Source organism: Podarcis muralis, chromosome 2, assembly GCF_964188315.1.
Source record: "Podarcis muralis chromosome 2, rPodMur119.hap1.1, whole genome shotgun sequence".
Classification (NCBI taxonomy): domain Eukaryota; kingdom Metazoa; phylum Chordata; class Lepidosauria; order Squamata; family Lacertidae; genus Podarcis; species Podarcis muralis.
The window spans coordinates 59072391-59096238 of NC_135656.1; the positions used below are offsets into that span (position 1 = coordinate 59072391).

The following is a 23848-nucleotide window of genomic DNA, read 5'->3' on the forward strand; positions in this document are numbered from 1 at the left end:
AAGAAAGTTGTGTTTAAAATAAGACTATATCCTTAATTCCCAACATACTCACAGCCCACTGTTGTTGGTACTCAGCTTTCGTCACTATGAGACATTGCCTGCAAACTCAGATACTTCATTTCTTTTTGGAATGTAGAAATGTATTCTAGGCATTATTTGTGACTATCAGTTCAGCATGAAGACTCTAGTTCTGTGGGCAATAGTTTGCATGTCAGAAAAAACTTTGTAACTGCAATGCAGAGGTAGCCACCATGATGCCCTCCAGATTTTGCTGTGCAGTGACTCCTAACAACCCCCACTATTGACCATTCTGACTGGAGATGGAGTCCATGATCATTTGGAGAGCACCATGTTGTAAGAAACGCGGGGATGCAGGTGGCCCTGGGACTCGGGTGGCACTGTGGGTTAAACCACAGAGCCTAGGACTTGCCAATCAGAAGGTCGGTGGTTCAAATTCCCATGACAGGGTGAGCTCCCGTTGCTCAGTCCCTGCTCCTGCCAACCTAGGAGTTCGAAAGCACGTCAAAGTGCAAGTAGTTAAATAGGTACCGCTCCGGCGGGAAGGTAAACAATGTTTCCGTGTGCTGCTCTGGTTCGCCAGAAGCGGCTTAGTCATGCTGGTCACATGACCTGGAAGCTGTAGCCGGCTCCCTTGGCCAATAAAGCGAGATGAGCGCCACAACCCCAGAGTCGGTCACGACTGGACCTAATGGTCAGGGGTCCCTTTACCTTTACCTATGTTGTAAGAAAAGTTCAGCAATGCCATACAGGTCCCATGAGGGCTGTACAATTTCATTCCTTGGAGATTTTTTCAGTCAAAAATGGGAAAGAGATCTGTTGGGAATGCATTGACATTTTAGAGCACGGAAGAGGATTTCATGAACCAGTGGGTCCTGCTATTTTGATTGGTTGCTATTTATTACTTTGCCAATTAGCTTTTTTTAAAAAAGAATAATACATGTGCATTAGGCTTATAGGATAAAGTCCAGTCAAGGAGCAGAAATCGACTAAGCATACAAAGCTTTATCTAAGAACTCAACTTTTTTTTCTTTGCAATAAAGGCTCATCTGCTTCAGCTCCAATGTTTTGTTTGCTTTGAGAGGTAGTCACTAGGGCTGCAAACCCAACAGCCACAGCTTAGCAGAGTAGCTCCATCCAATTGGAAGTGATGGGCAATCTCTCATATTCTTCCTTTGCCTTGTGCTTTTGCGGGCATCTGGCAATAGGCACACAGGGAACCATGTGCTGCTCATATCTACATTTTCAGGAAAGCCTGCAGCTGAGCACTGTTCCCCAAGGCCCTCGTCAACTTATCCTTCCATCTGTCCTGCATGAGCAGGATGACACGGGGAGCGTTCTTCTAGCATCATACTCCTTTGCTCTGCCTTCTAGAATACTTCAGAGTATGAAGCTGAGGAAAGAAATGAGCGTGGTCTTACTGACACAAGGAAATCTGTCCATCGTCACAGTCTGGAAGGAAGAGAACGTGTGCAGCTCATTGGGAAGGACTGAGCACAGAAAACGAATGTGCACTTTTCTTTTCCCTTCATGATTAAATGGTGATTAAATTCCTGATTTAGTATCTGACTTTTTAACAGTGGCATCTAAACAAAAGACCTCTCGCTCTATATAAAGTATAATTAATTTCTGATAAGGGATTATGTTTTTGTGGCCATTCAAGCTCCTTTCATTCAAGTGCCTACAACATAATGGCATTGCCCACAGTGTAGTGAAGAAGAAGAAGAAGAAGAAGAAGAAGAAGAAGAAGAAGAAGAAGAGAAGAGTTTGGATTTGATATCCCGCTTTATCACTCCCCTTCAGGAGTCTCAAAGCGGCTAACATTCTTCTTTCCCTTACTCCCCCACAACAAACACTCTGTGAGGTGAGTGGGGCTAAGAGACTTCAAAGAAGTCTTTCCTGTTTCCTGCTTGGCAGGGGGTGTTTCCTGCTTGGCAGGGGGTTGGACTCGATGGCCCTTGTGGTCTATTCCAACTCTATGATTCTATGATTCTATGATTCTAAGTGTGACTGGCCCAAGGTCACCCAGCAGCTGCATGTGGAGGAGCGGAGACGCGAACCTGGTTCCCCAGATTACGAGTCTATCGCTCTTAACCACTACACCACACTGGCTCTAGTGCTGCAGCTTAACTTGTTGGTCTGTGTGGCTGTGATGTATACAAGACCTGCAATGCATTTATAACTTGTTCTTCAGAAACTTGTATATGCTCAAAGAATAGCACTCTATCAACCTATAGGCAGTACTTGAAGTATAGCCCATCTCATCCTTAGGGCTTGGGGTAATGATCCACAGAATCATAAAACTGTAGAGTCGTCAGGGACCCTGAGACTCATCTAGTCCGACTCCCTGCAATACAGGAATCTCAACTAAATCATACATGGCAAACTCTGCTTAAAAAGCTCCAAGGAAGGAGAGTCCAACGCCTCTCATGGGAGTCTGTTCTACTGTAAAACAGCTCTTACTCAGAATCTCCTGTCCTGTAAGTTGAATCCACTGGTTTGGGTCCTAGCTTCTGGAGCAGGAGAAAACAAGCTTGCTCCATCCCACATGTGACAGCCCTTTAGAAATTTGAAGATGGCTGTATTATCTCCTCTCAGTCTCCTCTTTACCAGTGTAAACATAACCATTTCCCTCAACTGTTTCTCATAAGGCCTAGTTTCCAGACTCTTGATTCTCTCAGTCACCGTCTTCAGCACACATTCCAGCTTCTTAATGTTCAGGGAAGTTTTTAATGTGTGACATTTTAGTGGATTTTTTGTCTTTGTTGGAAGCCGCCCAGAGTGGCTGGGGAAACCCAGCCAGATGGGCGGGGTACAAATAAATTATTATTATTATTATTATTATTATTATTATTATTATTATTATTAAATAATGGTGTCTAGAACTGGACACAGTACTTCAGGTGTGGTCTGAGCAAAGCAGAATAGAGTGGAGTATAACTTCCCTTGATCAGGGTACTATACTTCTGTTGGTGCAGACTAGAATAGCCAGGAGGATGCCACTACCTGGCACAAAACTAGTATTTCTAATTGTGTACAATCTAACAGATATTGCAGTCTCCAGCCAAAGTCAATTAGGATTCTATAGATTCATAAATAGTGGCCACCAATCAATGGCTAGATAGTGAAGATTCTGGAATACAGGTGTTAGAATATGATGATGAGAATTTGTAAACCACCCTATACCAATAGATCTCAGGGTGGCTCCCAATACAAAATTACAATATAAAAAACATAAGATACATAATAAAAATAAGAACAAAGACAACCCAATACAACCCCCTTCCACAACACATTTAAAAGGGCATCAGATGTCAATTAGTCACAGGCCTGGTTAAAGAGGAACGCTTTTGCCTGGCACCTAAAGGTGTATAATGAAGGCAAGGCATCAGATGAAATTTACTACTCCAGATGATGTAGTAAATCAAGAATTTTTGGCAACCACCATTTCACAACAGGTAATATAATAATCATGCTTAAACCATCATCATGATTGTCCATCACACAGACCCCAGCCATGGAAAAGAATTTGAGTATTAGCATGGAGACTACATAAGTCAGATGAGGAGGAGGAAAAAAGACAATCCACTGTAGCCTTATGAGTAAAGTGTGCCTTTCAAGTTATTTCCTCCCAACAAAAATGGCAAGTCTCAAAATATGGTCCACAAGCATCTTGCTATGAAAAGTACCCTAATCAACCCAATCATAGGGACATGAATGGAGACTGAGAGTCAGGAACCCACAGAACATAGGTATCTCATGAGTGTGAAGCCCAGTGGGCTGAAATAATGATTATTAGTACTATTATTAATAATTAAATTTATAAAGCACCCTTAAGTAAAAGACCATAGGGCGGTTGGCAACATAGAACATAACAATAAATGCCAATATACAACACCATATCTATGCAATACAAAAATAAATACAAAAATAAGCCACTTATAGAAACACAAGTCTACTAATAAAAACTTGATAAAATGCAGATTCTCATAACATGAGTTATTACCTAATAATCTCAGGTACAATTATAATATATATCCAATGGTCACAGTTTAAAAGTAGGGACTGGAAAATCAGCAGCAGGATATCTAAAGTACAAAAGCCGTGCAAAAGAACACAATTATGAAGCTCTTAATTCCTACCCCTCGCAGAAAAGGATAGATTCACCTAGCTCTCACCTGGGAACTTTCCTTCTCTGTCCCAGCCTCTTACCCTGGAGTAACTTCACTACCCTGTCTCTCACTCAGGGCCCTTCCACCACCGACCCACCACAGTCATATTGGTGCTGTCCTTGGCTTCAATGGCATCCCAGAAGGGGAGACACCCAAGGCTAAAACCTTGTGGTGTTTCCCCCTTGAGGAGACTCCCACCGGCATTGGCTTCTCACTGGGCAGCCCACTGCCTGCCTACTAAACAAAGACATACAGATCAAATGCCACAAAAGAACCTCACCATCATTTCACATTGTCTCAAACACTATCAAGCATTCTTGATAGATAGCTAATCTATCAAATATCCAGCAATCAAGTTATGACAAATCTGTGCTTATGTGAACCACCAGCTCCCTTGCCTCAAGTGCAAGTATAAACCTTATGTCAAGGTGCCTAAACTTTGGCTCTCCTGATGCTGGTGGACTATACCTCACTTCATTCCTGACTATTGGCCATACCAGCTGGGGTTAAAGAGAGGCTAACAACCTCTGGAGTGTCATGAGCGAGCTACTCCTACTTTATGCAAACCCCCTTTAACTGTCTGACAGTAGAATCCTATATTCACACTCCACAAAGTTCAATGGGATTTACTCCTGGGTAACTGAGTATAGGATTTCAGTCTGAATTAGCTCAAGAGTGACAGTAGGATCAAAGTCAAAGGAGATTTTAACTTCACGAGTCCTGCATTCAATTGATACATCTCTCTGCTAGATAACCCACCATTGCAAAGTACCTCAAAACTCTCAGGAAAACGTTTCATCCCAAGCTATTACCTGTGGCTGCTAGGCTCTGTAGTGAGTGAAATTGGTGCCCATTATGCCTCAGCATTAAGATACCATTCACTGAAGGAAGCCTTGTTCAAGCCTAAGTGTGGCAAGGATGTTCTTCTATCTTGGTGGGAGCAGTAAAGCAAATTGGAAAGCAGATGGAAAACCACCAGCCACCCAAGTGCACAGGGGGGAAGAGTTAACACAGAGAGCAGCCAGCAATCAATTGCTGCGCCCAGCCAAGCTATTTGTGCCAATACTCAACTCTCCAGGAAATAAAAAACACAATATTTCTCACATAAAAATGTCTGCTAAAACAGAGCAGTTTCTTTTTCTGAATCACCCTCCAGCTACATGACATTTATTTGCGAGGCAATGTCTGCTGAGAGACAAACAATTATTTTTCTTTTTTAATCTGGAAAAAAGAATCTACATTAAGAGAAAGTTATTGATTTGCAAGATTTGGTAAAACGCATTTCAGAAATCTCCTCTCCCTCCCCCTGTCTCTCTCTCCTTTCTCCATCTCTGACCATGGTAGTTGGGTGAGATTTTAATAACTGCTTTCAGTACATCATGTCCAATATATTGAGCACATGAAATCTTGTTTATTTCATGCATTGCTCTCAGGTTGGACCCAAAGCACAAGATGGGGGAGAACCCACAAATTATCCTTATCCTTAGCAAACTGCATTCTGTCCCAGCAAGATTCACTGGGCTAAAAGAGACTCCCGACCCACCCCAGGACCACAGCAAGCCTCCCCAGGAAATGTGCCCCACTCCTGCCCTGGAGCACTCTCTAAGATTGTAACAGCATGTTAAATAGATTCTCAGGTACCCCCACTGCTGAAAGCCAAAGAAATTTGCCTATGAGGGATATCAGTAATCATGGCAAGACGTAACCCATGGTTTCTGGTGTCAAGGACACTGCTGGGCATGCTTGCAGCAGGATCTGAAGATGCCATAGAGCAGGCATCCCCAAACTCGACCTTCCAGATATTTTGGGACTACAACTCCCACCATCCCTAGCTAACAGGACCAGTATTCAGGGATGATGGGAATTGTAGTCCCCAAACATCTGGAGGGCCGAGTTTGGGGATGCCTGCCATAAAGTATGGGAAATGTAATTCTCATGGCTTCTACATTTCCCATGGCATTTTTTTTGCACCTATCTCACATTCTTATCCCACCTTTCAACCAAGGACCTCAAAGTGGGGGGCTCCAGTTTATCTTCCTCACAACCCTACAAGGTTACAGTGATCTGCCAAGGTCATCGTTGTGAGCTTTGTGGCTGAGTAGGAGTACAAAGTTTTAGAAACCAAGTAAGTAATTCAAACAGAATAAAAGTCAAGATGGTCTTTCATTGACAAAGGTCTACAAATGTGCTCATCTGTTTATGAAGTAAAGATCCTAAAATAAGAGTGGCTTGCTAAACAAGTCGTGCCCAACACATACCGGTAGCTTGCCATTGTATCCTATAAAAGGGGGCCGGTTTTTAAAGCATAGAAATAAAGAATAAACAAAGCTGAATATTTTCCTGAATTCAAAGCAAATAACTACTTTCCAATATGAGTTATTATATTGTATGTTGTGTGTGGCTCTTAAATTCTATTTATGTTTTGTTAGTACTGTAAAAGAATTTCCCAGATTTTCTTCAACTATTCTGTATTTCAGGCCGCCTCCAATGTTCGGCAATGCAGAGCCTCACCTGCTTTTATGAAGTTGGTAGCAACTATAAGTCTACCCATTTTGTTTCTGCTTTTAAATAACAGTGAATTGCTTTGGGATTTTCTGTAAGCTGACAATTTGTAATATGTTCTATCTCAGCACTTCCATAAGGTACAACCACTATGAGGTGCCTCTGTGTTAGAAAATGAAATGAATGCAGCTACAGAAATGCCACCCCATTTCACCCCATACAAACTGGTAGGGACATTCATCTTTACATATTTTTACTTCAACATTTTGTATTCATAAATCCTATATTTCATTTAATGGTTACATTTATATCTTGCCTTATCTCTACATAGCCCAAGGCAGCACACACAATTCACCCTCCCATTTTATCCTCACAACAAGCCTGTGAAGTACAATAAGCCAAGCGATAATGATTGAACCCCAAATCAACCAGTGAGCTTCATTGCAGAGAGAGGATTTTAATCTGGGTCTCCCAGGTAGGCAAAGATTCTTAACCCGTAGACTACATTGATTTTAAGAACTATGCTACCATGGCTTTAATGAACATTTTCAGTTATGTGCTACTGATCTTTTTCAGTACAAGACTTTTGCAGAAGGTTTGTGGTGTATTCTGCCCCACCTACATACCACAACCAATATAAAAAGTCTGAATGCATTGAACAGTTTTGTAACAAGGTTTTGTACAGCAAAAGTGCTTGAGCCTCAGTGGTAAAATGAAGTGTTCCAGTAAGTATCTGTCGCACTTAAAAACGAACATCCCTCAACCAAGGAACTCATACTGACAAAATTAGATTATTAAACTGTGCACTGATAAAACATCTGGTATATATTGGCAGGAAAAATCACTTTAACATGCCTCCCATGGCCAGGTGGATTGAAGTAAAATTGCACGAAGGCTCATTGAAAAGTGTTCTTTATTTTTGTTACCATTAGTTAGAATGCATACGCATAAAGAAGTCTTCTATAAACATGTCCTCCACCCCACACTCCCTCTCTCTGTTTCAGAGCTTTCCCTTGTAACAATTTTTGACCTTCACATGTTCAGTTCCTTCTTTTAACCCTTTACCTTATTGTCAGGGAACTGCCATCGGAGCCAAGAGTGGAGGTAAGGCTCCCCAACGATGCAGGAGAAGGGACCAGCAGGGAGAGAGAGAACACTTCCTTTGAGGAAGGAAATAGGAGTGACACCAGGAAGCAAGGGGAGCAGGGAAGGACTTCGGAGAGAGGGCTCCAAGACTCTTCCACAGAGACCAGTGGGGAGAGCCCAGGACCTCCGCTGGGCGCACCCACTCTGCGCAGGAGACTTCTGTGCAGGGAGGCTAGGTGGAGACTTGGCATCAAGGAGTTTCTATGTTGGAAGAAGTTCAGGAAACGCCCACTGACGGATTCTGCCAGTGACTGACACAGCCATGGAGAAAGGGCTGTCCAGCGAGGGAAAGGTTTAGCCAGGCAACGTTGCCTAGAGCAGCAGCACCCTTTACGCACAAGCAACCCCAATTCCCTTATACCTTATAGAAGGGAAGAGTATACCGGTATGTTATACATTAGCATTAGATCAGGAGTCTGGAAGATTGTGCAGTTTGCTTATGGGCTCAGTAAACTGTACACCTGGGGATGAATAAGTTCAGGAGAAAATGACAACTTTCTCATATGATTAGGAAAAGACATAACTTCAGAGGCATAAATAAATCAAATTTTTTTCCTATGTGCTGCACCAGGTGTTTGGCTCCACTTGTGAATCATTTAGGGAGGCTTCAGGGAGAGCTTCCTTTACCCCTTCAATCATCATTTTCAAAAATGTATTTATGCCAGCTTTAGGTTCCATTCATTCTAGTGAAATGTTACCTTGGTCACTGCGGACCCAAAGGTGGCAGGACCCAAGCGGAAGCAATCTCTAAAAGAGGGGGACTTGCCGCCCTCCAGACTCCAGCTCCCATCAGCTCCACTCACCATGGACAGCAGATTCAAGGATAATGGGAGTTGTAGTCTAGCAACATCCAAAGAGCTACAGGATCCCCGCCTATGCTCTAAAGGTTGCTATCAAGCAGTCATGGTGGGTTAGAATGAGCATTCTGCTCTTTACTTGAACTGGACATTCAACAGATATTACTCTAAGACAGAAAGCAGAAGGTATGGATATGCATTGATGAGAAATGTCAAGACAGGGGTTGAATTAACAATATGAACGAGCCGAGATTTACAGTCCTATTCTCAGCTTAATAACTAATCTGAGCCAAACCTTATAATGAAAGAAAAGGAAATCCATCATCATAGATTAGTGGTAGAGCACAGTCTCTACATACATAATATCCCAGATTCACACAAAAAGGCTCTCAGATTGCTGAAAAATACCTCAGCCTGAAATCCTAAGGGCTGTTGCCTGCTAAGGTAGGTGTTACAGGTCCAGACAGACAGAAAGTTCCAGCCTGACAATCTCTCCCCTTCTCCCACAATTATACCATTTCTCTGACAAAATCTGAACTTTCCATATCAGAAAGCATTTAGCGTGGTATGACCGCCTGGAATTTAGAGTCTGCTTCTTCTCCACTTCTCTTCCTGCCTTCCTGGTTTGGTCCAAGTACAGAAATATCACATTTTCAGGAAATGGATTTTGCCATAATGAGGAATAATGCTTGCCCTTGAATTTTGCACATATCTCTATATTGCTGAGGACTGTAATAATTAAGACACCGCTAATTTATATACATTGACAGAGTGTTTGCTTCCTAGACAGCATTTGACCAGTGAGTAAAACAGCACACGGAAGCAGGTTGGAAATCAATTACTGCAGGAAATGTTTTTGTACAATATTAAATAGCATATTTGCTGAATGATATGTGGAAGTATCTCAGCTTCAATCAAATCCACATTCTTTAAATTTATATGCAAGATTCATTTTCCTGCAAATTATTCACCTCTCTTTCAGTGTGTCATGGAGAATCAATAATTAGGCACATATTTTTCCCCATAGTGGGTGGAAATCATATGCATGTAAAAAATGTGGTCTGCCTAGTTTTTCTGGGGAAAGTCATACCTCAGGGGTGTTCACATTTGCAAATCAATATCCATTCCAGAAGACAGAAGAGTGGGAGGCAGAAGCTTCTGAAGACATTGTGGGAGAGGAAAACAGGTGGCTGAGGACTCAGGAACTTAATGGGGCCTTAGGGAGGTTGTTCCTTACAATGGAGTAGCGTACAGTGACAGTCTTTGGTATAATGCAGCCTCCCACAATGGAAAAGTTTATGAAGATTATTATTATTGATTAGATTAGGTTTCTTTTCATTCACCTAGAGATCCCATGGTGGCTCTGTCAGATATTTGGGGTGTTGGTTGTTAGGGCTTTAAATACTAACATGAGCACTTCTTGTATTGGGCCTGGAAACAAATTGGTAATCAGCAATAAGCATGCTGAAGTCTATGACACTTACATATACTGTAAGGTAAAAGGTAAATTACCCCTGGATGGTTAAGTCCAGTCAAAGGCGACTATGGGGTTGTGGTGCTCATCTCACTTTTCAGGCCGAGGGAGCCCTCATTTGTCCACAGACAACTTTCCGGGTCATGTGGCCAGTGTGACTAAACCGCTTCTGGCAAAACGGGACAACATGACGAGTGGTAGAGTGCACAGAAACGCCAATTACCTTCCCACCGCAGCAGATGGTGCTGCGGTCTAAACCACTGAGCCTCTTGGACTTGCTGATCGGAAGGTCGGTGGTTCGAATCCACTCGACAGTGGTGAGCTCCCGTTGCTCTGTCCTAGCTTCTGCCAACCTAGCAGTTCAAAAGCACACCAGTGCAAGTAGATAAATAGGTACATATACTGTATATAGGGTCGGGAGTGTCGTTTTTGCCAATTTACCTCAGAAATAGCTCAAAAATATCCAGTTTCACTTTATGGCAACCCTACTAAGGATAGCTGTATTTCATATTATACAGGCACAGGAGCATCTGTAGTAGTCCAGATGTTGGACTACAATTTTAATGATCCCCGAGGTCCAGCAACAGAGGTTCCTCACACCATCTTAAAACAAAGGGGAGGGACCTTTGTCTCAAAATGAGATGGAAAGATGTTGGATTCAACCCAAACTATGATAGTTGCACTTATACCACAAAAGTATATTCAGTTCAAATATGGGCAACAGAATAATAGAAAATAAATAATAAATATATGCACTTGGACTAGGTGTACCTTTCATAGCTGTTGCAAGCTGGTTAGTGATCCAGAATTGAGGGGAATGTTAGAATATCCATTTTTTAAAATGTAAAATATTTTTTATCCCCATTCTTCTGGTGCAAAACCACCACTAAGACCAACTTCCAATGTTTAAAAAGTACAGTTTAATAAAAAGAAATATAAATCGACCTACTTAAGAGGTAGGTTCAATAGCTGAAACATAAAAACCAGTATTTACTGTGCATAGCAAAAAGCCTGCCAGAATAATAAAAAAGTTGTCAATAACTTGCAAAATTGGAGAGAAAGAGGTAATATTATTACCCTACTTGCAACATTTGCAAGATTTGTACCCAGATACTGCAGGTGGCACTGTGGGTTAAACCACAGAGCCTAGGACTTGCTGATCAGAAGGTCGGCGGTTCGAATCCCTGCGACAGCGTGAGCTCCCGTTGCTCGGTCCCTGCTCCTGCCAACCTAGCAGTTCGAAAGCACCCCTAAGTGCAAGTAGATAAATAGGTACCGCTCCGGCGGGAAGGTAAACGGCGTTTCTGTGCACTGCTCTGGTTCACCAGAAGCGGCTTAGTCATGCTGGCCACAAGACCCAGAAGCTGTACGCCGGCTCCCTCAACCAATAAAGCGAGATGAGTGCCGCAACCCCAGAGTCGGTCACGACTGGACCTAATTGTCAGGGGTCCCTTTACCTTTACTGCATAGTAAGGTGTGGAGGTGGGGTCTTGGGGGGGAGGCACAACTTTGGAGAGAAATGGTGAGGCCAGTTCCAAGAGGCTGTTCACTCAGATGCCAAAAGATGAACAGGTAGAAAACTAGACTAGAAGACAGTGGTGCCAGAATGGTGGGGCAAGGCAGTCTAGAACCAGAACATGTAAGGTATATTTGCTATCTGGGCTGAACTGTGCTCAGAGGAAGTTCTAGGAAAAAGAATGCAGAGTAATCAATGAGGAGCAATGAAAAGAAAAGTAAAATTCTCCCCCCCCCCCAATCACAAGCAATGCAAAGGTTTAATAAGCAGAGCTCAACTCATTGACATTCTGTGGTTCCGCTCTGCTTGTGGCACAAAGCCTTTTACAAATACATCCTTTCTTCGCTTCACAGAGCTTCCTAACATTTATTTTATTTTTAATTGTAAAGAAAAGAATTGAAAGCCTGCCCCATTTGTGCTTACAGCAGCAGACGACTTTTCCATACCAGCTTGCAGCCCAACAACTCTTCCAAGAACAATGTTCTTCAACCTTGGGTCCTCAGATGTTGTCAGACTACAACCTCTATCACCCCCAGCCTTAGCCAATGGTCAGGGATGATGGGATTTGTAGTACAACAATACCTGCGGACCCAAGGTTGAGAAGCGCTGGCTAAAATGGCCATCTGACCACAATATATTAGGTGGCGGCAAAGGGCAGCGTAACAGGTTTCACAGAGTTTAAAATGTGACGCATTTCTATTGTAGGCAGAAGAAAGAAATTTTAAGAATCAATAGATGGGAGTGCAACAAGGCTTTCCCCTCTCTCTTCCCTGCAAATAACCCCAACCAACCTCCAGAACAGAACACACAGGGAAAGGAGAAAGGGGTCTTCCATCTGACAAGCTGAATTGCTTGTGCTGACAGAAGTTTTGCCATAGTGCTAAGTTGAACTGCTCCTTGTATCTCCTTGGTTGTCATAATGAGCTACCTTAGTTTGCCTTTATATTCCAAAACTCTTTCGCTGAATGATTCTTATAAATTACCTGGACATAATATTTATTGAATTCTCTATGTATCCCCATTACCTGGACATAATATTTATTGAATTCTCTCTATATCCCCATTTCATTATCTGGCCTGCTGAGACAACTTCAGGTTTTTGGGGGGGTGTTTTTTATTGTCAGCTTGTGGAAGCTCTCTTGGAAGCAATACACAGTATATAATTAAATACCTCCAGGAAGCCTACAATTTACCCATAGTCTATTTTTCCTCAAACCAATATTTCCAGCCACCAGGGAGTTTGGTTCCGATCATAAAATCATTTGCTCTCAAGTAATCTTGTTAAAGTCAGTGAAGCCATTCTGCAGTCTAAAAACTTTGAAAACACAAAGAATTGCAATCCTTCTCATAGTTCATCTGCCCAAATCCCACAGAAATCACTAGACTTCAGGCCCTTGCATGCAATGGATGATGAAGGTACACCACATAACCTGTTAAGCACAGTGGGAGTTCAATTAAAAGCCTTGGGTGTCAGGCTGTAGGACCTTACTTAGCAGACCACCACATGGAAGCCAGCCAGCCAATCCACATGGGCAGAATCTTAGGAGGTCACGTGATCAAGGTGAACTATGTTCTGCTTCTGTGTAAATCCCTTGTTCTGCTATTGCTCTTCATCTACATAGTTGTATGTTTTATTGTTGTAACTTGAGTCCTTATGGTGAAGAGTGCAAAATAAATTTTATTAAGAAATAAATCAACGTAAATGTGGCTGGCATTCAATGCTTATTTATCGTGCATGCCTGTTTCTGCTCACTATTCCTCTGACCCTGCCTTGCTGAGACTATTACTGTCACACATTGCCTGACATAAGGGTTTAGCTCACTTTATGAACACTAAAACTGCATTGTAAAGAATTTTGGACCATGCATTAACAGCCACGATAGAAAAAGGAGGTTGGAGACTTCAGAAGGTGAAAGCCACTTGAGGTTCAACTAACAGCACAATCCTAAACTCATCTACTCGGTATTCAGTGTATCTTACTCCCAGGGAAGTAAAGTTAGGATTGCATCCTAAATTTAATTAAGATCAAGAGCTGCTTATGAGGTTATGCTAGCATACATTCCTGATGGTGGCATTTATAAACAGTGTGGACTCCACTCTGCTGGCATGGGTTTGGGAGGTAGCACGTACTAATGAGTGTGACTTGAAATCTTATAATAACATTTCTGACTGGTGGAACCGCATCCTGTTCCTCTGTGCAATTCTGTAATTGAATTTAGATTACTAAATGGAATGCTATGGATGTTGCTTTCTTTATCACAAGGACTCAAAGTGATCTTGAAACCGAATGCCGCTTGCGTAAGGGGAAGGCCCTGTACTCAGCACGATAATAGATTTAGGTAGGTAACAAACAAGGAGAGGCATATTGCCGCTCAGAAATAAGAAGAATGCATGATTCAATTTCTGTTCAGCATTGTGTAGTTTATTTCTGGGTTTTCATTTAGAAGCACTAAGGTTTGACATTTTGTATGACATTATTTACAAGGGCATTGCCGTCAGAACGCTTGCTAAAAATATGGTCACCTGAAGAGATGATCAATGAGCATCCAGCCATTTTATACTTAATGCTCTTGTTTATTTCACTTCCTTATTTACGAAATGAGCTTCCTGCTTGCTTGCAGGTGTTACCTGTTGGAGGGGAGTGAAGGAAATCTGCATATTCTTTCATATGAAGGTGACAATTTATACCACTTGCATTGGGTCAAATTGTGTCTCTTACTCCTCAGTGACAAATTTCCAGGCTCTTACAGAATATGTAATCAACTTACTCATGAAAGAAACATATTCAGGAACTCTGTTGATTATTGAGACAAGGAGGCTTGTACCTGAGAATGGAATATGTCTTTTCTGGTTAAAGATGAGAATTTGCTGCTCTTAAATTAAATAGAACAAGGCATTTCTAAGCTGAATCAGAGAACAAATGCCTGCATTTTTTACCAAGTTGCTGTATAATTTTAATTTGCTACATGGCAGTCAGCTGCTCTGAAATGCACCTGCCAAATGATATTGTGACACACAGGTCAAAGTAATTATGTATTTCTAAATGTTATGTTTAGGGTTCAACCTCTCCTAAATCAAAACTTAATTCATTTCGGTGGGATATGTGTAGGAGGAACTGCATTTCATGGACTGCAACCTTGGTGTCTATGAGAACATGTTTACTTGACTTTCTGAACTTGTAATTGGAAGTGCACCACATTATTCTAAAATTGTTTATTTGATCTTAAATCAGTCTCACTGTGAGTTTGATCAGAACTTCAAGAAGAATTCACTTACAGAAATTAAGACAATTCTGTCTGATGCTTTAAAATAACCATTAAAATCTGTCTGATGCTTTTAAAAATAACCATAGCCCTTTGAATTAGAAAGCTTCCCTCTGTAAATTGGGATACATGGCCATCCTAGATGCCCTGAAAACTTTGGGTCCATTGGATCCTAAGTCCATAGATAACCTGAGGGACCTGATCCTCAGGCCTTTCAGCTATACTTGCCAGTTACTGCAGCAGTGGAAAAAGACGAGACAACTGTCCTGGCTGGTCTGAAAACCCACGAAGCAAGGAGATATCTGTTTTGGGTGTGCTCATGTGAATTGGTGAATATCCACATGCATCTGAAATCTGTCTTTTAGATTATCAGATGTGGGATTTTAAAACAAATTTGATATTGAATATTCTACGGGCAGGTTTATCTTTCCCTGCTATGGCTCCATTCAGGGATGATGTTATGTCCTTACAATCATATTGTTGTAAGGCGCCCATCAATTGCTGAAGAATGATCTGTAATATTTTAGAGCAAGAGAACTCAAAGTTTGTTGCTGACTGGTCTCTAAGGATGTTTAAGAAGGTGATATATGGGATTTTTTTTTTATTTAAAAAATGCCCTCCCTGGTAGTGTTTATTGGTCAGAACATTGACCGTCAACACACTCAAGATGAACCCTGGCCCAAATCCATAAGCAGAGGCAAAATGAATCATTATTCCGTATTTCTTAGGTTGACAACTAGTTAGAAAAGAATCAATAAAGTGACTATTTCTCAAAGTCTTCTCGCTTAGAGAATCAGTCTTTCAAAATCTTTCCATTATATTTTGCATACATGGCTTCTCTCTGTCTGCTTCTTTCATTTTTGTTTTATGGTGTATTTTAATTATTATGTATTTCAATAGTTTTGCGCAGTTGGTGTTTTTTAAAAAATGTTTAGAAGTGTATTTTGGCAGTGAGTAATATATTACTAAACAAATAAAGTATTAATAATAAATATAGTAATGGTTAATAATCTGATTGTTAATATATTATTAATAATATATAAAATTATTAGAAATAAATAAATAAATAGCAATAGTATTCATGCAAATAGTTCTAGCTGGAAATCCTACACTGTATCAAATACTGATTTCTCAACTAAGTATTGATGGGATTAACACCTATGCTCATTAGAAGAAACATGGCTGGGTAATCAATATCTAATTTGAGGTGAATGTCTATTGCATAATATATTTTACTGTTATTTTCCCTACGAGCAGTCAAACATGTCCACCACATATAACTGTAGAATTCCTTGCAATTCAGACCCCTGTTTTTGATGATTACACACTTTCTGAAACTCATTTCTTATCTGGATTGATTATTAATCTTTAAAACACCTCTGGCAGCCAGAGGCGTGCTAACAGAAATATGGGTGCATTCAAAGCAAATGCTATTCCTACTTCAATTAACAATTCTAGATACTTGGTGGTTTCCTTTTCAAAATGAAGGCAGTACAGCTGTCATATTGATTCTTGCCTCTAGCAGTGGTCAGGACCATTTTCTGTCTTATCCCCCTTCCTTCCAAACTCCCAGGTACTGAAGTCACAGAGGTTGGAACCAATCCATCAGTTGTGCTGACATTTTGACACACTCAAAAAAGAAAGGGCTTTTTCTTTTCTTTTTCAGAGCTGTTCTCCCGGCCCCAAACACTTCTGCAAAGACTTAATGTGCAGAGGAACCATATCGGGGTTTTGTTTGTTTGTTTGTTTGTTTGTTTAAAGGCAGCAGGTGAATTTCAGTGGCAGGGAAAAGAGGGTGAAGGAACTGAGTAGTACGCACAATGACTGTAGGATTTTTGATACCTACAGAGGGCAACCTATTGATGGTACCTGACTCCAGGTATCACCAGGGCCAATGTACCCATTGAATGGAAGGGCTGGAGTGTGCGCAGTCTCTCAGGAACCCAAAAGCAAAATTGATAGAGAGCTTGGAAGGTATGGCATCATGGTACTTCTGAAACTGAAACGACTACATTACCAAAGACAGCCATTTGGGAACAGGATACTAGATCGATGGGGATTAAGCATCAGACTGAGACTGTTTCAAGCACCCTCCAAGAAACCATAGCTAGAACTCTACCCTTCTTAACAGAAGCATGAATAACGCCAATGACTTTTCCAGTAAGATTTGAGATACTATGTTTGAAACTAGCTTTTCAGGATTTGGTTCAAATGTGAAAATATGTTGGGTTCTAATAGGGAAGGGGGAGATATTTGTTCCATTTACATTTTGAAATGCATAGGCCTCATCCATTGGTCCCTGGCCAAAATTATAGGATGGAACAGAGCCATGATTTTAAGCATAGGCAAAACTGGCATGGAATGGAAACATCCACAGATTCTAACAACCTGCCAAGCAGAACCAAGAAGGGTTCTTGTTTCCACATTCTGGTGATCATTGTTACATGAGTGACCCAAATCAAATTGATTTATGTTTCTTTCATCCATACATCTAAAACCATCAATCTAGTTTGAAATAAGATTTCTTTATAACAACTTCTAGAATGTTATCCTGAGCACGCTGAGCCCAGGGAGGACAAATAGCTGGTAGCTGAATTCTTTATTGACAAAGCACACATTTACGGTAGCTCTTAAGATGCACGGAACACACACACTTCCAACAACTAAATAGATGGCATCCCCTCACCAGGCTTGTGCTCCAAGCTGGACTTCTGGGGCAACAGCTTACCCATGCCTCTGTCCAAACTTAAGTACCTTCATCTGATGGGATGCACACAAGCAACCAGCATGGAACCAGCTGGACCTTCCTCTTTAAGCCCCTCCTGGTCCTGGGGGACAGCAGGGAAAGGGATGGATGGGATTCCACACACCCCCTCTCAGGCCCCATCTCTTCATCCACTTCTGGTGCATCCTGCCCTTCTTCCCTTGTCTCCAGCTGCTACAACTCTTCCCTGTCCTCCAGCCTTGTGTCCTGCACCTCGTCTTCTGTCCCTGACTGCTCAGACTCTTCCCATTCCTCCAGCCCTGGCTGCTGCCTTTCAAGAGGCACAAAACTGCACAAATCACTACCCACTTCCCCTGGACCAGCCTCTGACCCCGCTGCCTCTGCCACACATTCCTTGGAGTCCTGCCAGTCATTGATACATGTGCTTTCTCAAATGGTCAGACCAGGAGATACCTAAAATGTGTGTATGCATTTAAGGTGTCACATTTTTTGTTTATCAAATAGAAGCTGCAAGAGCCCAAGCAGAGATGCAACCATAGTGTGTGCGTGTGTGCATGTGTGTATGAAAATAATTTTAACCCTTTCCCTCCATGGTGCCGTCCTACACCCCTCTGAATTTGCCACTTCGACATTAATAGCATCTCTCTTCTAAGGATGAAGAGCTGTTTGGGGAGGGATTTTCACTGGGATCTCAGCACGTGAGGAACAGATCATTTCCCTCCCCTGCCTACCATGGTTCTGATCCTAATCCACCCCCAACATCATGGCTGCAATTTGAAAAACAAAATGCAGACATTTTAAACACATACATTTAACATATACAGTATTTTGCCGTCTATAAGATGTCCCCATGTATAAGATGCCCCTTAATTTTGGGGACTCCAATTTAAGAAAATAGGGGAAGATCTATCCATGTATAAGACACCCCCAAATTTTGGACATTATTTTTAAGGGGGGGAACCTAGTCTTATACATGGAAAAATGCGGTAGTTTAGTTTGGTCTTACATTTTCTTTGTAAACTCTATGATATCATTACGTGTGTGTTTGTGTGTGTGTGTGTGTGTGTGTGTGTGTGTGTGTGTTGGAGGGGGAGAAAAGATTTTCATCTTGTATTACCTTAAATTCTGTCTCAATGTTGGCTAGTCTTGCCAGTTCGTTGCTTAGCTCTAAAGCGGTAAGAACAGGGTCTTCACTAGAAAGAGCCAAATAAGCAGCACTTGCTAATCCTTTGTAGGCATTCATCCTCGATCGCGAATGACTGAACGAATCTTTCCTTTGCTTCTCAAAGCATTCATTGCACTTACAGAAGTAGTCATGGGGCCTTTCTATCCGTGCCCCTTTCAGTAGCAATATATGAACAATTTCATATTCCTGGCAATGAGCAGCAAGTATGATAGGAGTAATGTCATGGGAAAAGCGCGTTCCATCTTCATCATAAGCGTAAAAATCGTCGTCTCGTAGCTCTTGCTCGAGGGGGCTGAGAGTGAGACGTTGTCCCTGTGCAAAGGCCGGGTGGTTCAATATTGCTTCCACAATACGCACATATCCTTTGCTGATGGCTAACAAGAGTGCATCCCCAACGCGAGCCAGATTCTCCTTCTTCAGAAGGAGTTCAGTGACTTCCAGGTGTTCATTGCCCACTGCCAGCTGCAGAGCATTTTGTCCCATGTAATCAACACAGTTGAAGTTCAAAGTTTTGGATTCCTCCAGCATTTTCCGTACCACCGGGATGTTCCCATATTCTGCTGAATCCAAGAAGCGCTCTTCCTCAGGTGTCAAGCTGGTGCCTTTCTCATTGAACATGTAGGCTGGGCCTCGGGTGGCCTGCCTCCGCCCTTTCTCCCGGAGGGTGGTGTGCCGTCGATGCATGATTTTCAGATATGTGGTTTTTCAAGCCTGGGGGGAAAGAACAGAATATAGTAGATTTCTAAAAGGTGAATGCTGTCTATCCATCTATTGATTACCTTGTGCTTGATCTGACTTTTATTTCCCAGTGATATCCATAAAAGAGTCAAGGAGAAAGTCTTAGGTGTTTAACTCTGCTATTGAAACACATGTTTGTCATAGTCAGAATAAACCCCTTGGAATTAATGGGCATAACTAACTTAGGTCTATTCATTTCAGTGGGTCTACTCTAAGCTGGGCGCAACCCAAGGAACTTAAAGGTTTCTGAGACTGAAAGTAGAATTAGTTTAGTTGACACCAATTGGAGATTTCATTTAAGGTTAATTTCTGGGGGACGGTGGGATATTTTTGAGAGCAGAGTTAAGGAAGGCTGTGTTAAACCTCTCCTCCTCAAGCACTACAGTTCCTGTGAAAAATGGTCCACCCTGTCCAACTTTAAAATAAAAATAATAATTCCATGTTGTAACTACTAACTATGCAATTAAAGTAACATCTAGTTTGAGCTTAACTTCAACTGGATCATATCCATTATTTTAAATCATAAAGTTTCTTCTAAAGCAGGCACACAAAAACTTGTCAACATGGCATGTTTTAAAAGGATTTACCTATATCTTAATATACTGACCTGTAATGAATATTGGTCATACATATAGGGTGAAGTACAGATTTGATTGTTGCTGCATCATCCAAAGTTATGAAGTGGCCATTAAAGGATCAGGCATATATCTGGGTTTGTTTCACTGAGATTTTCCTTTTTAAGCAGAATTTTACCATCACAGCACACTTTAATTACATAGAAACTTGAGATTTGGATTCAGAGCTCAATAAAGTCAAAAATAATGTTTGCATTTTGGATGACACCTTCAAAGGCTCACACAAAGTGGAATTCACCACAGTAAATTGTATGGTCAATAATTCAATACTACTTGGAATCATTCCAGGGACAATTAAGTACGGATGAAAGAAGGGCACAAGATTCAATAATTCATGGCAACATTCTTTTCCAGGTTCTCAGCAGTTTTACAATATATTGTTTGAAAACTGAAACTGTAATAGTAATATATAAGCCACGTCGCTTCTCTGAAGTCATTAATCTCCTTAATAGATTCCTACATCTGAACGTATATTCTCCACTGAGATCTCATGTCACAATTTAAAACCAAAGATTGCCAAAGGTCACCTATTAAGAAGATTTCCTTCCTGGAGAATCCCTAGGGATCTCTGAAACATCACATCAAAATGCAGGTGTTCACTTAGTGCTCAAGTGTGATTTAGATGATAAATGGCTAGGTAGCTCCAGTGGAATCCTAGAATTGCAATAGTAATCAACAGGTGAAATTCTATTGCTAATGAGAGAAAATACCTGCTTTATATTATTTTAGTATTTATTTTTCCTCTATCAGAGGAAAGCGGGTAGAGAACCAAATATGAATGAGCTACCTCTTCTCTGTGTCATGCTAAGTCCATGCTGGTAGAGCAGTGATGAAGTTGGGTGAGACTGAGACCTCCTGTTCCTTTTAAAACACACACACACACACACACACACACACACACACACACACACCCCTTCCCTCTGATTAATTCAAATGGAAGGGAAATAAACCAAACCAGTTCTGAGGCTGAAGTACTTTGTCCTAAATTACTGGAGCATGTCAGGGGATCTTACAGCCTCTGGGACGCCCTCCCAATGACCATAGGATCACAGGTTTGATGTCTAGGAAAAAGGGAATTATTTACTCCTAAACGCTTGATATAATTTAATTCTTTAAAAAACCAAGAACAAACCACAACCAGGATGGTTTAGAATATCTATCTTGTGCTATGGGATTATTTCAGACACACAGCTCCCTGGAAGCTGATAGAATAGTCAATTACCATACATCTGGGGTTTTTCCTGACATTTTGACTATTCAGCAAAATTAGCCCTGACACCATTTTCCTGACGTATGGCAAGTCTAACTTATGGTCCATTGTAGACATTGTCAAAGAGATATAAACAAAAAGGTGTGCTCAGCACCCACCCCCAAAGGGTCCAGACATATTAATTACTTTCCATAATCACATTTATTGTTAAACCAGGTCAACAGAGGTGGGAGGGGTAGGGAAGGAGGAATTTGATAGTAGCGAAATTTATTTTTGCCATCAGCACAGCCATTTCCCATTGAGAATTGAATGCCAATATTTATGGCTAACTTTTTCAAAGCATTGGGAGGCTCAGTTCCAATTACTTGTCAGATGAGTTGGCTGTTTAGAACATTTCTGTAGCTTTCCAAATCACAAAGGATGAACAACAAAGCCAAACGGATTCAAAAGAGGCCTAACTGAATGATGAGGAGTAAAAGTGGTGGTGAGCTTTTAATGAAACAATGGCCAGGTGTGGACTTGAAGAGAGCTGGAGCCAAGAACCAGCATGGCTGGGCATGTGCCCAGCAGGGGACTCAGTGACAAGGGCCTCCTGGACCTCCTGCAATGAGAAGGTACACAGGACCTGAATAAAGTTGCAGGCTTATTTTGTGTGGCTGCAGACATGTGGGAAGCTCTGGTTGTTGGGAACTACATAGAAAAGCAAATGGCAGCCCCAGAGCTTAGGGAGAAACCGACATATGATCCCAAACAAGGAGATTGCTAGAGCAGAATGTATGGAAACCACCCTGTCAAAGGGGTAACTTCTTAAATATGTGACTTTCATAGGAGCTGAGAAAAAGTTTGATTGAAATGAAGTGGGGGAAAGCAGACAAGCAAAAGTTATGCTAAAAATAAGTCAATAAGGACCAAGTCCACCATCTTGCAATTGCTTATCACTTTTCTGGTTTTGTATTACTTATTGATAGCTTTCTACACTCTACAAGGAGAAATCCCACATTAGGCTATATTCCCGCAATGTCTGCACACTAAAGCAGAAGAGCAGGGCTGCAGGCATGGGGCAGTCGTGCTGCAGAGCCATTCTCCTGATTGGCAACACTTAGCTGAAGGGGGGCAGGGCAATGGTTGGGTTGCAGCTGCCCAGGTGCGATGGTGAGAGTGTTGGATTGCTCTCCCAGTGCACCTGCGCAGACTCAACCTCACCATTGCCCTGTTGCACCTCATCAAGGAAAATGGCGGCAGCATTGCCATTGTTGGGACTGCACCATGCTATACTGGCTGCTCTTGCAACCAAGAGCCTTGTGGTACCTTCAAGACCAATATATTTATTAAATCATGGTTGGGCAACCTCAGGCCCTCAGCCCACCAACAACCCCCCCCCCCCCGCAAGTGTTCAATTCAGACCTCTGTCAAGAGCAATCAACCTGTCCCCGCTCTGGAGTTTTGCCAGGCGAAAAGAAAGATGGAGAAGGGAGTGGCAAAAAAGAGAGAGAAATGGGGTGAAGCCAGCCATTTTTGGTTTGGGCTTCGCCTTATTCCTGACTTTTGCCCCACTGACAGCCAGCATGTGACCCCATAAAAAGACTAGCCACAAATGAATATTGCCTTTATCGTAAAAAATAAAAAAGATCCACTTCTTCATCATAAGAATAAGGTCTAAAACTTTCTGGACTAGACTCAACTTCATGGAATGCATAAAATGTCATCTCAATTTGGCAGGTATATACAGAAGATTATGTAATGCATTGCCTTTCTCTCTGACTTCACTGCTTATACACTCACACGGTGCCACATGCCTGGTACATAGCTGTAATATTTACCACATTTATTTATTTTTCTACAGTTCTTCCTTACATTTCTAAGCATTTGCCATACAAAACATCTGTCGCCTTAGTGTGGTAAGGCAACATGAAGCTAAAATAATTCAAGCAAAATTGTTATTGAAATTGAACATTGAGGCTAAAAACCTGACCAAAACACACAGGTGATTAAATCCCATTGGATGCTATGGGACTTCCTGCTGACTCCACGAAAACATGCAAAGATTTATGCTATCACAGTATGTAGTGTAGCCCAACTACAGAGATGAATGAATTATGGCTCCAGCTCTAGCTAAAGGGGGGGGGGGAGCCTTCAAAAGAAAATGATTTTCTTAACTTTGAACACTTCCAGGCATAATGTTTAGCCATCAATTCATGTTCTATTAAAATATATTTGAGTTGCCTTTGAATTATGACTGGAGATTAACAGGGCAAACTGTAAAGTCAGTGACAGGAGATCTGCATGCTATTATGTTTTTTTGTTTTTAAGTTCTTGCCCTGGTTTGGGAACTAATCATATGTATAGAGTGAGCATGATGCATTCTTTTAAAAAAACAACTAATTGTGACTTGATTGCACCTATCTTAACATTTTTGTTTAATGGTGCTTTGCATTTAAATTACACTGTATTTGCATATTTTATGAA

At 41.5% G+C, this 23848-nt stretch overlaps 1 protein-coding gene across 1 annotated transcript in view; it reads right to left on the minus strand.

Moving 5' to 3' along the window:
• The window catches only part of TRPC7 (transient receptor potential cation channel subfamily C member 7), a 110210-nt gene that overhangs the window by 80852 nt on the left and 5510 nt on the right, over positions 1–23848 (minus strand). Inside the window, exon 2 of the mRNA XM_028718097.2 lies at positions 18731–19510. Within this exon, the coding sequence (XP_028573930.2) occupies positions 18731–19483 (753 nt within the window). The 5' untranslated portion in view covers positions 19484–19510. The remainder of the gene's footprint in view (positions 1–18730; positions 19511–23848) is intronic.